We start from the raw sequence: 11965 nt of genomic DNA on the forward strand, positions 1-11965 counted from the left end.
AAGATGCTCTACGCACATTCATTAAGCCCTGTTGTCCCAAATACAAATTTATACAAGGATTAAGTCTGACAACAACAAAAAATACAAACACACCCTTTCATCTTCAGACGTATTTAATAACATGTGTATAGCCATATTTACTATTATAGTACATATTCCTAATAGTCATCTAGTATACAAACACACGAAATAACTAAGCGCAACATTTGTGATGCACATAACAGTAAATGTAATGAGACAACACTGTCGGATATGGGTCAAAAAGGGCCAGCATCAGTAATTATAATACATGTATAATACTTTGCAGAAAACATACAATAACAAAGAAGCTTTAAATAGTAATGGGAGCAATACATATAAATGTGAGCTCTAAACAGACATTAGGGCTCTAAAAACACAAGTGAGCTCTAAATAGAAATGGGAGCTCAAAATAGTTATTGGAGCTCTAAATGGAAATGAGAGCTATACACAGAAATGGGATGGAGGGCTTTTGTCAGAACCGCTAAATACGAGGTTTTGCCCATTCTCTCTGCCAGCAAAATTTCAGTCTCTGTCGAACAATTTTAAGATGCGGTTAATCGGCTTTCATGCGTTGTCTGTGTTTCAAGACCCACTCAGCGTTGGGGTTGACCTTGTACAGAGCCAACATTTTCGTGTTGTCGGGCAGGCAGCGTTCACCAATGTTTCCCCTAACCTCATAGAGATATGTGTCAACATCAGCCGCAATAAACTTCTTATCCTAACTGGAGGATTTCCTGAAATTACACAACACACTATGGTCTTTTTTTGACAACTTGTTATAAAGACTGACAGCGCCTTATACTGGTTGACAACGTGTTACAGCGACTGACAGCGCCTTATACTGGTTGACAACGTGTTATAAAGACTGACAGCGCCTTATACTGGTTGACAACGTGTTATAAAGACTGAAAGCGCCTTATACTGGTTGACAACGTGTTATAGCGACTGACAGCGCCTTATACTGGTTGACAACGTGTTATAGCGACTGACATCGCCTTATACTGGTTGACAACGTGTTATAGCGACTGACAGCGCCTTATACTGGTTGACAACGTGTTATAGCGACTGACATCGCCTTATACTGATTGACAACGTGTTATAGCGACTGACAACGCCTTATACTGGTTGACAACGTGTTATAGCGACTGACAGCGCCTTATACTGGTTGATAACGTGTTTTAAAGACTGACAGCGCCTTATACTGGTTGACAACGTGATATAGCGACTGACAGCGCCTTATTCTGGTTGAAAACGTGTTATAGCGACTGACAGCGCCTTATACTGGTTGACAACGTGTTATAGTGACTGACTGCGCCTTATATATATATATAATAAGATAATTCTGACGGAAATTAACCCATTTATGCCTAGCGTCTAGAAAAAAGGCCTTGGCAAACAGCGTAGACCCAGATGAGACGCCGCATGATGCGGCATGACCAGGAGGTCATGGGTCCGATCCCCACTGTGATAGCGATCTTGAGATCTCCCCAAAATACACTATGTTCTATTTCTAACCAAGAAAAGAAAAGGACTCGATAGCGTTACGATAAGTCTTAGGCTTGCAATGCAACTGAGCTAAAATAAATAGGCTTAAACTAAACTAACTGTGTACTAATGGTTCTAATGACTATTCACCTGGCTGAGAAACATTCACCGGTGACGTCACATTTCTGATCTCATACACGGTGGTGGATGGTGACGTCACAGAGCGCGCCGTATCTGGGTCTGTAGTTGTAAACTTCCCGAGTAACGTCTGCGTGACAGTGGCGTCAGATACGTTGGGGAACATCAGGGGATCCCGGATACAACGGTCGGCGGCTGCCAAAACAGAAGGACAATCAAAATAATCCCTTTAACAGCCAGGCGTCATTTTTATTTTTTTTGGTTACCATAACCTTATGTATCTGAACATCTATTATTTGGGCACTTTTTTAAGGTGCCGTGATGACTTTCGGTTTACATTTGGTTTCGGTGTAACCACATGAGCGGGAACATTTATTGTTGAGGGAACATTTGAAAGGATGATCTTTTTGGTTATCATTTTGTTCCAGTATAACAACATTAATTTGAACATCTATTTTTGAAGGCACATTGGTCGGGATGACTGTTTGGTTTCCTTTGGTTTCGGTGTAACGACATTTACTTGAACATCTATTGTTGAAAACTTACATACCGGTTTATTTGTTAGGTTTTCGGTAAATCCGGTAAATTTGCCCACGTAAGACAACTTACCGTATCCATCACTGGTTGTGTGAACGTCGCAGTGACGTCATTGTCGCCATCTGAGCAGTCGACGTTGATGACGTAAGGTCCGTTCTCTGCTCTTAGCGTAACCCCCATCCTTACGTTAACTGTAAATCCTGAAAACGTTCAAGCGATGAATTATATGAGCTTCAATCTGGGATAAAGGGGCTTAATGCATGTGCGTAAAGTGTCGTCCTATGTAAGCCTGTGCAGTAAAAACAAGCTAATCAAGGACGATAGGGATAACGGGACATAAAGTGTCGTCCTATATTAGCCTGTGAAGTCCGAACAAGCTAATCAGGGACGATACGTTCCGCTCTTTTTTGCATTTATCTTGTGAGGAAAGTCTCTTATTGGTAAACAAAGTTTAGGCGAAAAGTGCCTTTCCTGATTAGCCTGTGCTAATTAACATGGGCTAATCTGGGACGACACTTTTCCAACATGCATTTAACCCCGTTTTCCGATCGCGCGTCCATACCCAGTGTTAAAAATGTTTTTATCTGAAAAAATGCGTTATATAATCCTACTTCACCGACGATTAACAACATTCAAATGAAACATTACATAACATTGTTATTATAAGCAAGAAGACTTCTCGACGTTCGCACGTGTTTATACCAAATAGTGGGGATTTTTAACCGATGTCCGTGCTTTAAACTCACTTATTTCATCCATGTTCTTATTCAATGCCCTCTTTTGGCAACTTGCTCGATAAATGTTTGTTATTAGCGCTGATGCAGGAATCCAATTAATTTTGTGGTGCTTCTTCAAATAATTTATTTAAACAATTTTTCTTGAGATGTTCAACTTGTGCATAAAAGACAGTTTTAATGCTGCTTATGGCAATGTGAAATACATCAGAATTCATTGATTTAATAAGCCTGTGTTCTTTTCCAAAAATTGATTTGTAACGCATTCATGTACACGCCTATGCTGCACGCAACATGAAATTTAGGCACCGATTTCAGACGTATTCAATGATGTGTTCTTTAATCTTAAGCTATCGGAATAAAATGCTGGATAAAAAACTTTCTTGTACGCACAAAAGATTTGTGCAAATGTATCTCAATAACTTAAGATATTTGCAAAATAAAGTTCTTAACGTTTTGTTTACATTCTGTCCAGCTCGTGTGTAAAGCCCTGTGAACCCCCTGTTGATCCTGCACCGTGTATAACGTTGATATCACCATAACGGTATGATAAAAGGCACAACTGTGATTGCATACAGTAGAAAATAACGTCTCCGCGTTATCTGACTTAGCCAATTAAAAATGAGTATTATATACGAGGTCATATAAAACTGAAACTGATGTGACCTTGAAACGCATTTATCCGTGACTCCATTGAGTCTTTTCATTTAAAACTAGGCTAAATGTATGGTCGTAAAGTGTCGTCCCAGATTATCATGTGCAGTCTACACAGACTAATCAGGGACGACAATTTCTGCTTAAGCTGGATTTTCGTGTACAATCGACTTCATAAAAACGAAAACAACATATAAAAGCGAAAAGTGTCGTCACCTTTTAGCCTGGGTCCACTCAGAGACCACTTTTAAAGCACATGCATTAAGCCCAGTTTTCCCAGAACGAGGATTAAATTGGTATTGATTTTTCCAGTTTATTACTTGGTGCCACGCCGGCGACCTCTTCAGAAAGGGCGTTTTCCGGCGCTCTTGCAGAGCACGTAACGGTGTCGTCGCTATCGGTGACGCTGAATGTGTGAAGGGTTTCGGTGGCCTGTTTGAGACCGTCGAAAATGTTAGATCCGGTAGCAGGCAGTGCAGTGAAAACCGGTGGCTGAAGTCAAATAATAAAATCATTACACGGGATATTACGTCATCACTATCAAAGATTTTCTGTTACTAGCTACCATTTGGCATGGATATTCACTGAATTTCTAGCTAGAACAAAGTCAAGTCAATACTTTTTATCAATAATCGAAGACCACACGTCCAAAACAGTGCTGTCTGCACCGGCTAATATGGGACAACACTTTAAAAGTCCCACGCATCAAACCCGGTCTTCTCAGAAATAGGCTCGTATCTTTCAACAAAACGTTGTTAAACCCTCAAGCTAACAACATCGGCTCAAGCCAAAAAATGAACGTTTCTCTCGATAGCAAATATATATGTCAAACATTATAGACTCGGAATAAGTTGTTGCTGCCGGCATAGCTACGCGCAATTTGCGTTTTTGGGTTCAAGCGACAAACACTCGAAACAAAGTGTCACTGTTTATATGAATTGCATCAGTTCTTGAGAATGTATTTAAAAAAATCAGGATTGGTCTTTTTTGAAAGAGCATACACAATATACAAACAGTATAATGCTCCTCAAGCAATTCATTAGGATTTCCATATCCTTTAACCCATTTATGTCTAGCGTCTAGTAAAAAGGCCTTGGTAAAAAGCGTAGACCCAGATGAGACGCCGAATGATGCGGCGTCTCATCAGGGTCTGCGCTGTTTGCTTAAATGAATTTCTGTAAGAAATATTCTAACTATAGTTATAAAATTACTGTACATCGCTAATTTTGGAAAGAACTTGATCCCATCTAGAAGGATGGGAGAGTCCACTAGGCATACATGGGTTAAAAACGTGAACGCAACTTACTGAGTCGACGATGTTGACGTTAAACATCCCCGTGATGTCATTGACAACGTTTCCGTCTGTGCACTTGATTGTTAGCGGCAGCGGAACAGCCTAGTCATTGAAGTCGATAGAGGCCTGGGTAACGGCGTTTCTGATCCACACTTCGAACTCTGTAATACAATGGAACTAGATTTCAGCCCTCTCAATTAATATTTCAAAGCGGAAAATCTCGTCTCTGATGAGCGTACGCGGACTGCACAGGCTATTCTGAGACGACTCTGTACGTACATGCATTAAGCCCCGTTTTCCAAGAACGAGGCTCGTATGAGTTACGTTTACTAAGACGTGTTAAATACTTACATATAAAAATAAGTTAAATACTTACAGCAACAGTTCAAATATTTATATGAACCGCACTCTGTGAAAATGGGGGTTTAGGCATGTGGGTAGAGTGTCGTCCCAGATCATCCTGCGCGGTCCTGTACAGGCTCATCAGGGACGAAACTTTTCGCCTTAACCGGACAATTTTCCAAGAAGAGACTTTCTTGAAACGAAAAATATCATAAAAGCGAAAAGAGTCGTTCCTGATACATACTGCACAGGCTAATATGGGATGACACTTTACGCACATGCATTTAACCCCTTTTTTCACAGAGTGCGGCTCATTTATTTTTGACTCAATTGTTACCCGGTTTCTAGGGATCGGTCGGTGACGAAATTTTTCTGATCTCATAGACTGTTGTCACAGGTGACGTCACAGAACATGTCGTATCCGGGTCCGTAGTTGTGAACTTCCCCAATGGCGTCGCACAGCCACCGAACCAGCTTTAAATTCCTGTGGTTAGAAAACAAAAAAAATAAGATGCTAGATCTTTAAGCTAGGAACATGTAACTCGTTTTACGATTGATTTTTTTGGATGCACTACTTAATTATTGCAACAGTTATAATATAAGAAAACAGATTGGTTCCTGATAAGCGTCATATCAATCGGACGTGAAGTAAAAAATGTGACGTCATTGTATAATATCAGGACTATTCCTAAAAAGGGTTTTTAATGCATGTGCGTAGAGTGTTGTCCCAGATTAGCCTGTGCAGTCGGCACAGGCTAATCTGGGACGATCCTTTCCGCTTGTATGGTATTTTTAGTTTCAAGGAATGGGCTCATTAAGGTCATTGGATTCGAAAACCTGGAAAGACGGATTATTTGTGTAGTTATTATAATAATAAAATTCATTATGAAATATATATCTTCCGCCCGGACAAGTTGGATTATGCCAAGCTGTATTCTGAAGAAACATACCCGGCTTTTGAGGATCTGCCGGTGACATCAAGGGTCTGATCTCATACACTGACGTCACCGGTGACATAATACTGCATGTCGTGTCGGGGTCGGTAACAGTGAATACACCAAGTGACGTCGCGATGACGGTCGAGTCGGAAATAGACGGAGATGTTCCGGGAATTCCCGAAACGAACGTCGGAGGCTGAATAGTAAATACACTCATTTATTATTATTATGATCATTATTATTACTATTATCATCATCATCATCATCATCATCATCATCATCAGCAGCATCATCATCATCATCATCATCATCATCATCATTAGAGCTACCATCATTGTTATCATTATCAATATCTTTATCATCATCATCATCATCATCATCCATTTGGTTTTTTTACCATTTTTTGCAGTCAATTTGACAAAACGAGTCGCGACCAACAATTGTTACTATACATTTATCTTAAGAAAGAAGAAAATCTATATTAAAATATCATAAGACATTAATTAATTACCGGCTTAAATGGATTTTAGAAGAGACGCACTGTAAACAAAAAATTCCTTTAAAGTTGATAAGATCGTCCTGATTATCCCGTTCAGACTGCAAAGGCTTAATTGGAACGAACATGCATTAAGCGACGTTTTCCAAGAGGCTTATTCGTGTTTGTTTTTAATGTGATAACACATTTAAATGCGCAACATTTTGTTTGCACAAAATAATTAATGCTATGAAAACTATGAAAAATCACACATTTTGAAAATATCACAATATCAAGAAGAAGTCACAGATGTGGATAAGCTATATTTTGTGTGAGCATTATAATCTTGCTTAACATACTGTAAGATCATTTGTTGTTATTTTCGTTGATCATCCGCGAATCAAATAGAAATAGAAAAATAGAACAAGAGCACCGCCTTGCGGGTGCAGACCGCTCATCTATTTTCTTTTTAAAGGTGAAGGGACTCTCATTTTCAATCACAAAGGAGGGAGGGGTGGAGTGAAGAGGGGTGCATTGTGTGGGGGTGTGGACAATTATTACATTATCTTCCGAAAATGCGAAAAAAAGGAAAAAAAATAAATTCGGGGGTGGGGGGGGGGGTGGGGGGGGTGGGGGGGGATTCTTGGGTGCGATGGTTGGACGGTATTTCAAACATAAAATAATAAAAATAAATATTTGTGTTGTTAAACCGTTTAAAAAAAAAATGGGGGGGGGTGAGGTGGGGGGGGTATAGTGTGAGGGTGTGGTGGTAATTTGTGAGATGATTTAAAAAAAAAAAAAAAAAAATTAGGGGGGGGATTCTGGTGGGGGGGTGGGGGGAGGGGGGGGGTGGGGGGGATTCTTGGTTGGACGGTATTTCAAACATAAAATAATCAAAATAAATAGTTTTGTTTTTTAACCGTTTAAAAAAAAAATTTGGGGAGGGGGTGGGGTGGGGTGGGGGGTATAGTGTGAGGGTGCGGTGGTCATTTGTACGATAATCTTAAAAAAAAAAAAACAAGGGACAAAATTGTCACAAAACCAGGTTTTCATTGTGAAAAAAAAATCTGATAAAGGGAGAAAACTCAAACTGAACTTTTGAAATGACAAAAAAAAATTAACCCCCTTTGTAAGTTTTTTGTTTTTTTTAAATCTATTTTTAGTCGTGGCGACCTTGACATTGGAGATATTGACGTGATTCTTTCGTGGGACACACCGTCCCATGATGGTGAACAAATGTGCCAAATGATTTTAAAATCTCACAATGAATGACATAGTTATGGCCAGGACAAGCTCATTTATGGCCATTTTTGACCTTTGAACTCAAAGTGTGACCTTGACCTTGGAGATATCGACGTAATTATTTCGCGCGACACACCGTCCAATGATGGTGAACAAATGTGCCAAATGATTTTAAAATCTGACGATGAACGACATAGTTATGGCTCGGACAAGCTCATTTATGGCCATTTTTGACCTTTGAACTCAAAGTGTGACCTTGACCTTGGAGATATCGACGTAATTATTTCGCGCGACACACCGTCCAATGATGGTGAACAAATGTGCCAAATGATTTTAAAATCTGACAATGAACGACATAGTTATGGCCCGGACAAGCTTATTCCGCCAGCCCGCCAGCCCGCCAGCCAGCCCGCCAGCCAGCCAGCCAGCCAGCCCGCCCGCATTCGCCAATCTAATAACCAGTTTTTTCCTTCGGAAAACCTGGTTAATAAATAAAGAAGTTATGGCAATTTTAGCAAAATTTAACAATTTAAGGTCATTCAAAGGTCAAGGTAAAATTCAACTTGCCAGGTACAGTAACCTCATGATAGCATGCAAGTATTTGAAGTTTGAAAGCAATAGCCTTGATACTTAAGAAGTAAAGGGGATCGAAACACAAAATTTAACCATATATTCAAAGTTACTTAGTCAAAAAAGGGCCATAATTCCGTAAAAATGACATCCAGAGTTATGCAACTTGTCCTTTTACTGTACTCTTATGATAGTTTGAGAGTGTTCCAAGTATGAAAGCAATATCTATGATACTTTAGGGGTAAAGTGGACCAAAACACAAAACTTAACCAAACTTTGCCTGCACAGTCCCCTTACGATAGTTAATAAGTGTTGCAAGTATGAAAGCAATAGCTTTGATACTGTAGGAATAAAGTGGACCTAAACACAAAACATAACCAAATTTTCAATTTTCCAAGTATAAAAAGGGCACATAATTCTGTCAAAATGCTAGTCAGAGTTACATTACTTTGCCTGCACAGTCCCCTTATGATAGTTAGTAAGTGTTTCAAGTATGAAAGCAATAGCTTTGATACTTAAGGAATAAAATGGACCTAAACACAAAACTTAACCAAAATTTTCAATTTTCTAAGTATAAAAAGGGCACATAATTCAGTCAAAATGCATGCCAGAGTTATCTTACTTTGCTTGCCCAGTCCCCTCATGATAGTAAGTAAGTGTACCAAGTTTGAATGCAATAGCATTGATACTTTCTGAAAAAAGTGGACCTAAACGCAAAACTTAACCGGGCGCCGACGCCGACGCAGACGCCGACGCCAAGGTGATGACAATAGCTCATAATTTTTTTTCAAAAAATAGATGAGCTAAAAAATGATCGAGGCATTTTTGTCTTTCTCTTATCCAAAATCAGAAATCAACGAATTTAAATGTCAACGAGCAATTCATTTTTTTAAACCACGAAATTTCATTGTTACGAATATAACGATTTTATAGTACCTTATCAAGTGAAGCAACTGTGAAAGTAAGTATTAAGTAGTAAAAAACAAACACGAAATTTCCACTCTGGATCAGCAGACGATTTATTGCTTAAATCTGCCTATCTTACGGAGGAGCCCGGAGAAAGCCGATGTATCTCGATTGCGAAATATCTTGCCGACGAATTAACACAATTTCACAATACCTCGTCAAGTAAGGGAACAGTGAACGTTTCGGTAATGGTATTCGCGGGTGATCTGTCGTCAACGCACTGGACGTTAACGAGGAGAGTGATGACGCTGAGTCCAACGTCACGCTGGCTTTGACCCAGATCGCAAATGTCGGCGCCGTGCCGGGAACCAGGTTGAAGAAGCTGTCCATCGGCGCCTGCAGGATAAGTAGAGGTTATTTGTGTGCAGTCCGCGCAGGCAAAACAGGGACGACACTTTCCGCCTAAACTTGACTTTTGCTTAGAAGAGACTTTCTTTAAACGAAAAAATATTATAACAGCGGAAAGTGTCGTCCCTGATTAGTCCATTGTATTTTACGAGTGATAAGATGAATTGAGACTCGTTCTGGGAAAACTAGACGAAAAGCATTTGCGTAAATTGTCGTCCCAGATTTGCATGTGCAGGTCGAACAACAGTTTCATTTTTTATGGAATTTGCTCGTTTAAGTGAAGTCTCTTCTAAACAAAAATACGGTCTCGGTTCAAAGTGTCGTACCTGATAAGCCTGTGCGAACTGCATCCGCTAATCTAGTACCACGCTTTACTTACATGAGTTAAGCCCGGTTTTCTGAGCCACTCAATTGTAATTTGCATTTAGGACTGCGCCACTCGTGAATTACTGGTTTATATTTTTGCGAGCATGAGGTGATAAACAATCGATTATATTCGAAAACTAACAACTTTATTATTTGTGTTATGCTTTTCAAACGCTTGTTTACACTTAAAAGAGTTTAATCCCTCTATTTTGTTTCACAGGTAGTACATATGTCAAGTATAAATAGAAATAGCTGTTTGTAATACAAGTAAAGTGTGTATCGAAAACAGCTACCCGGGGTAACTGAAATTTAAACAAACGGCTATGGACATAGAAAGACAGGGATGTCCAAACTTTTAACAAAACGGAAAAGGTTTGGAAGTACCGGGTATTACTGAATATTTTAACAAAACGTTAAACAAAACGGAAATAGACGGAAAAGTAACGGCAATTTCCAAAACAAAACTTTGAACAAAACAAAACAAGCCTTAAAACAAAATTGTAAACAACATGGACATAGAAGATTAGTACCTGGAATTCCCGAAACAACAATGTAGATTTTTTATTGATCAGTTCTACTAGTTACTATCCTATATCGAGCGAAAGATAACACTTTGGTCGTTAGCTTCATATAAAACTTTAAACAAAACGAGAAATAGACTGAGAAGTACGGGGAATTCCCGAAACAGCCCGAAGTTACTTACCTGTATCTAGCAAATGATCACACTTTGGTCATTGGTGTCATATTAAAACTTTAAACAAAACGGTAATAAACGAAGAAGTACCGGGAATTCCCGAAACAGCTCGAAGTTACTAAACTGTATCAAGCACGTGATAATAATCTGGTCGTTGGCGTCCGTGACGCTGAACGTGCAAAGTAACGTCGCCGTCTGAAAGCCGTCGTTACGTGCCGGCGACAACGTAGCCGGAAGTCCGGAGAAAACGGGTTTCTGAAGCAGTGTGTAAATTAAATGATGTTTTTTCTTAAATCTGGAAACATCATTACCTGCTTGAAGCCATAACGACCACAGAAGAGTACTATACAAGTGAAAAATGATGTTCGAAAAATATTCATATCCCCGACATACAGCCAATGCATCAGTATGTAAATTGTGTTTTTCAATAGCAAAAGCCTTAGTGATCTTTGATTTCTTCATGTTCAAATCGACAGGCGTATCCCATCTCCATATTGACAGCGAACTAATATATACGACATATCGTATGTAAAAAAAACACGCCTGTCCAGTTAATTAACCTCAACATTTTTGGCCACTTCCTTTCTTTAAGAATAACCAACACACTTGTTTGGGATATCGTTAGTCGAAGCGTTATCTATATATCTTGCAGAAATTAATTGAGTTTACATGTTACAGATGTTGCCCGTGTGCCGGGACCTTGAACTTGATTATCCAAGATCGAAGCATTCTTTAGCCCTGCTGCTATTACGAAATTCATCTTACAAGCACTATTACTTTGACATGTGACCTTTTGACCAGAAACGTAAAAGGCGTCGTCTGCTCTTTCCAAGTAGCCAGCATACCAATTCAGATGGTCGTAAGTCAAAACGGTCTCTTGATAACAAAGGGAAACGAAATTCCCGATCTACACAGTCTGGTTCAGGAGACGAATTGTTGCATAATCAATCTTACGGAGAATCCTGAATCGTGCCATACTCCCAACCCCACACCGCGCTTCTCCCAACCCCACACCCGCACCGCTTTGTCAAGCTCAAATAACTCAGGAATGTGTGGACCCCACACCCCGCACCGCTTTGTCAAGTTCAAATAACTCAGGAATGTGTGGACTCCACATCCTGCACAGCTTTGTCAAGCTCAAATAACTCAGGAATGTGTGGA

At 39.7% G+C, this 11965-nt stretch overlaps 2 protein-coding genes across 2 annotated transcripts; both read right to left on the reverse strand.

The window, feature by feature from the left end:
• Positions 1 to 201: 201 nt before the first annotated feature.
• LOC127864682 (uncharacterized) lies at positions 202 to 4902 on the reverse strand. Its single transcript, XM_052404561.1, has 4 exons — positions 4876 to 4902; positions 3890 to 4061; positions 2254 to 2381; positions 202 to 755 (listed from the first exon to the last, which is right to left on the reverse strand). Exons 1-4 carry the CDS (start codon positions 4900 to 4902, stop codon positions 735 to 737), a joined length of 348 nt encoding a protein of 115 aa, XP_052260521.1. The 3' UTR covers positions 202 to 734.
• LOC127863896 (uncharacterized) lies at positions 4885 to 11737 on the reverse strand. The gene is made up of 4 exons (XM_052403588.1): positions 10895 to 11737; positions 9551 to 9732; positions 5543 to 5689; positions 4885 to 5024 (listed from the first exon to the last, which is right to left on the reverse strand). Exons 1-3 carry the CDS (start codon positions 11264 to 11266, stop codon positions 5584 to 5586), a joined length of 660 nt encoding a protein of 219 aa, XP_052259548.1. The 5' UTR covers positions 11267 to 11737; the 3' UTR covers positions 4885 to 5024; positions 5543 to 5583.
• Between the last annotated feature and the right edge of the window lie 228 nt (positions 11738 to 11965).

This window comes from Dreissena polymorpha, chromosome 1 (assembly GCF_020536995.1).
Source record: "Dreissena polymorpha isolate Duluth1 chromosome 1, UMN_Dpol_1.0, whole genome shotgun sequence".
Taxonomy (NCBI): domain Eukaryota; kingdom Metazoa; phylum Mollusca; class Bivalvia; order Myida; family Dreissenidae; genus Dreissena; species Dreissena polymorpha.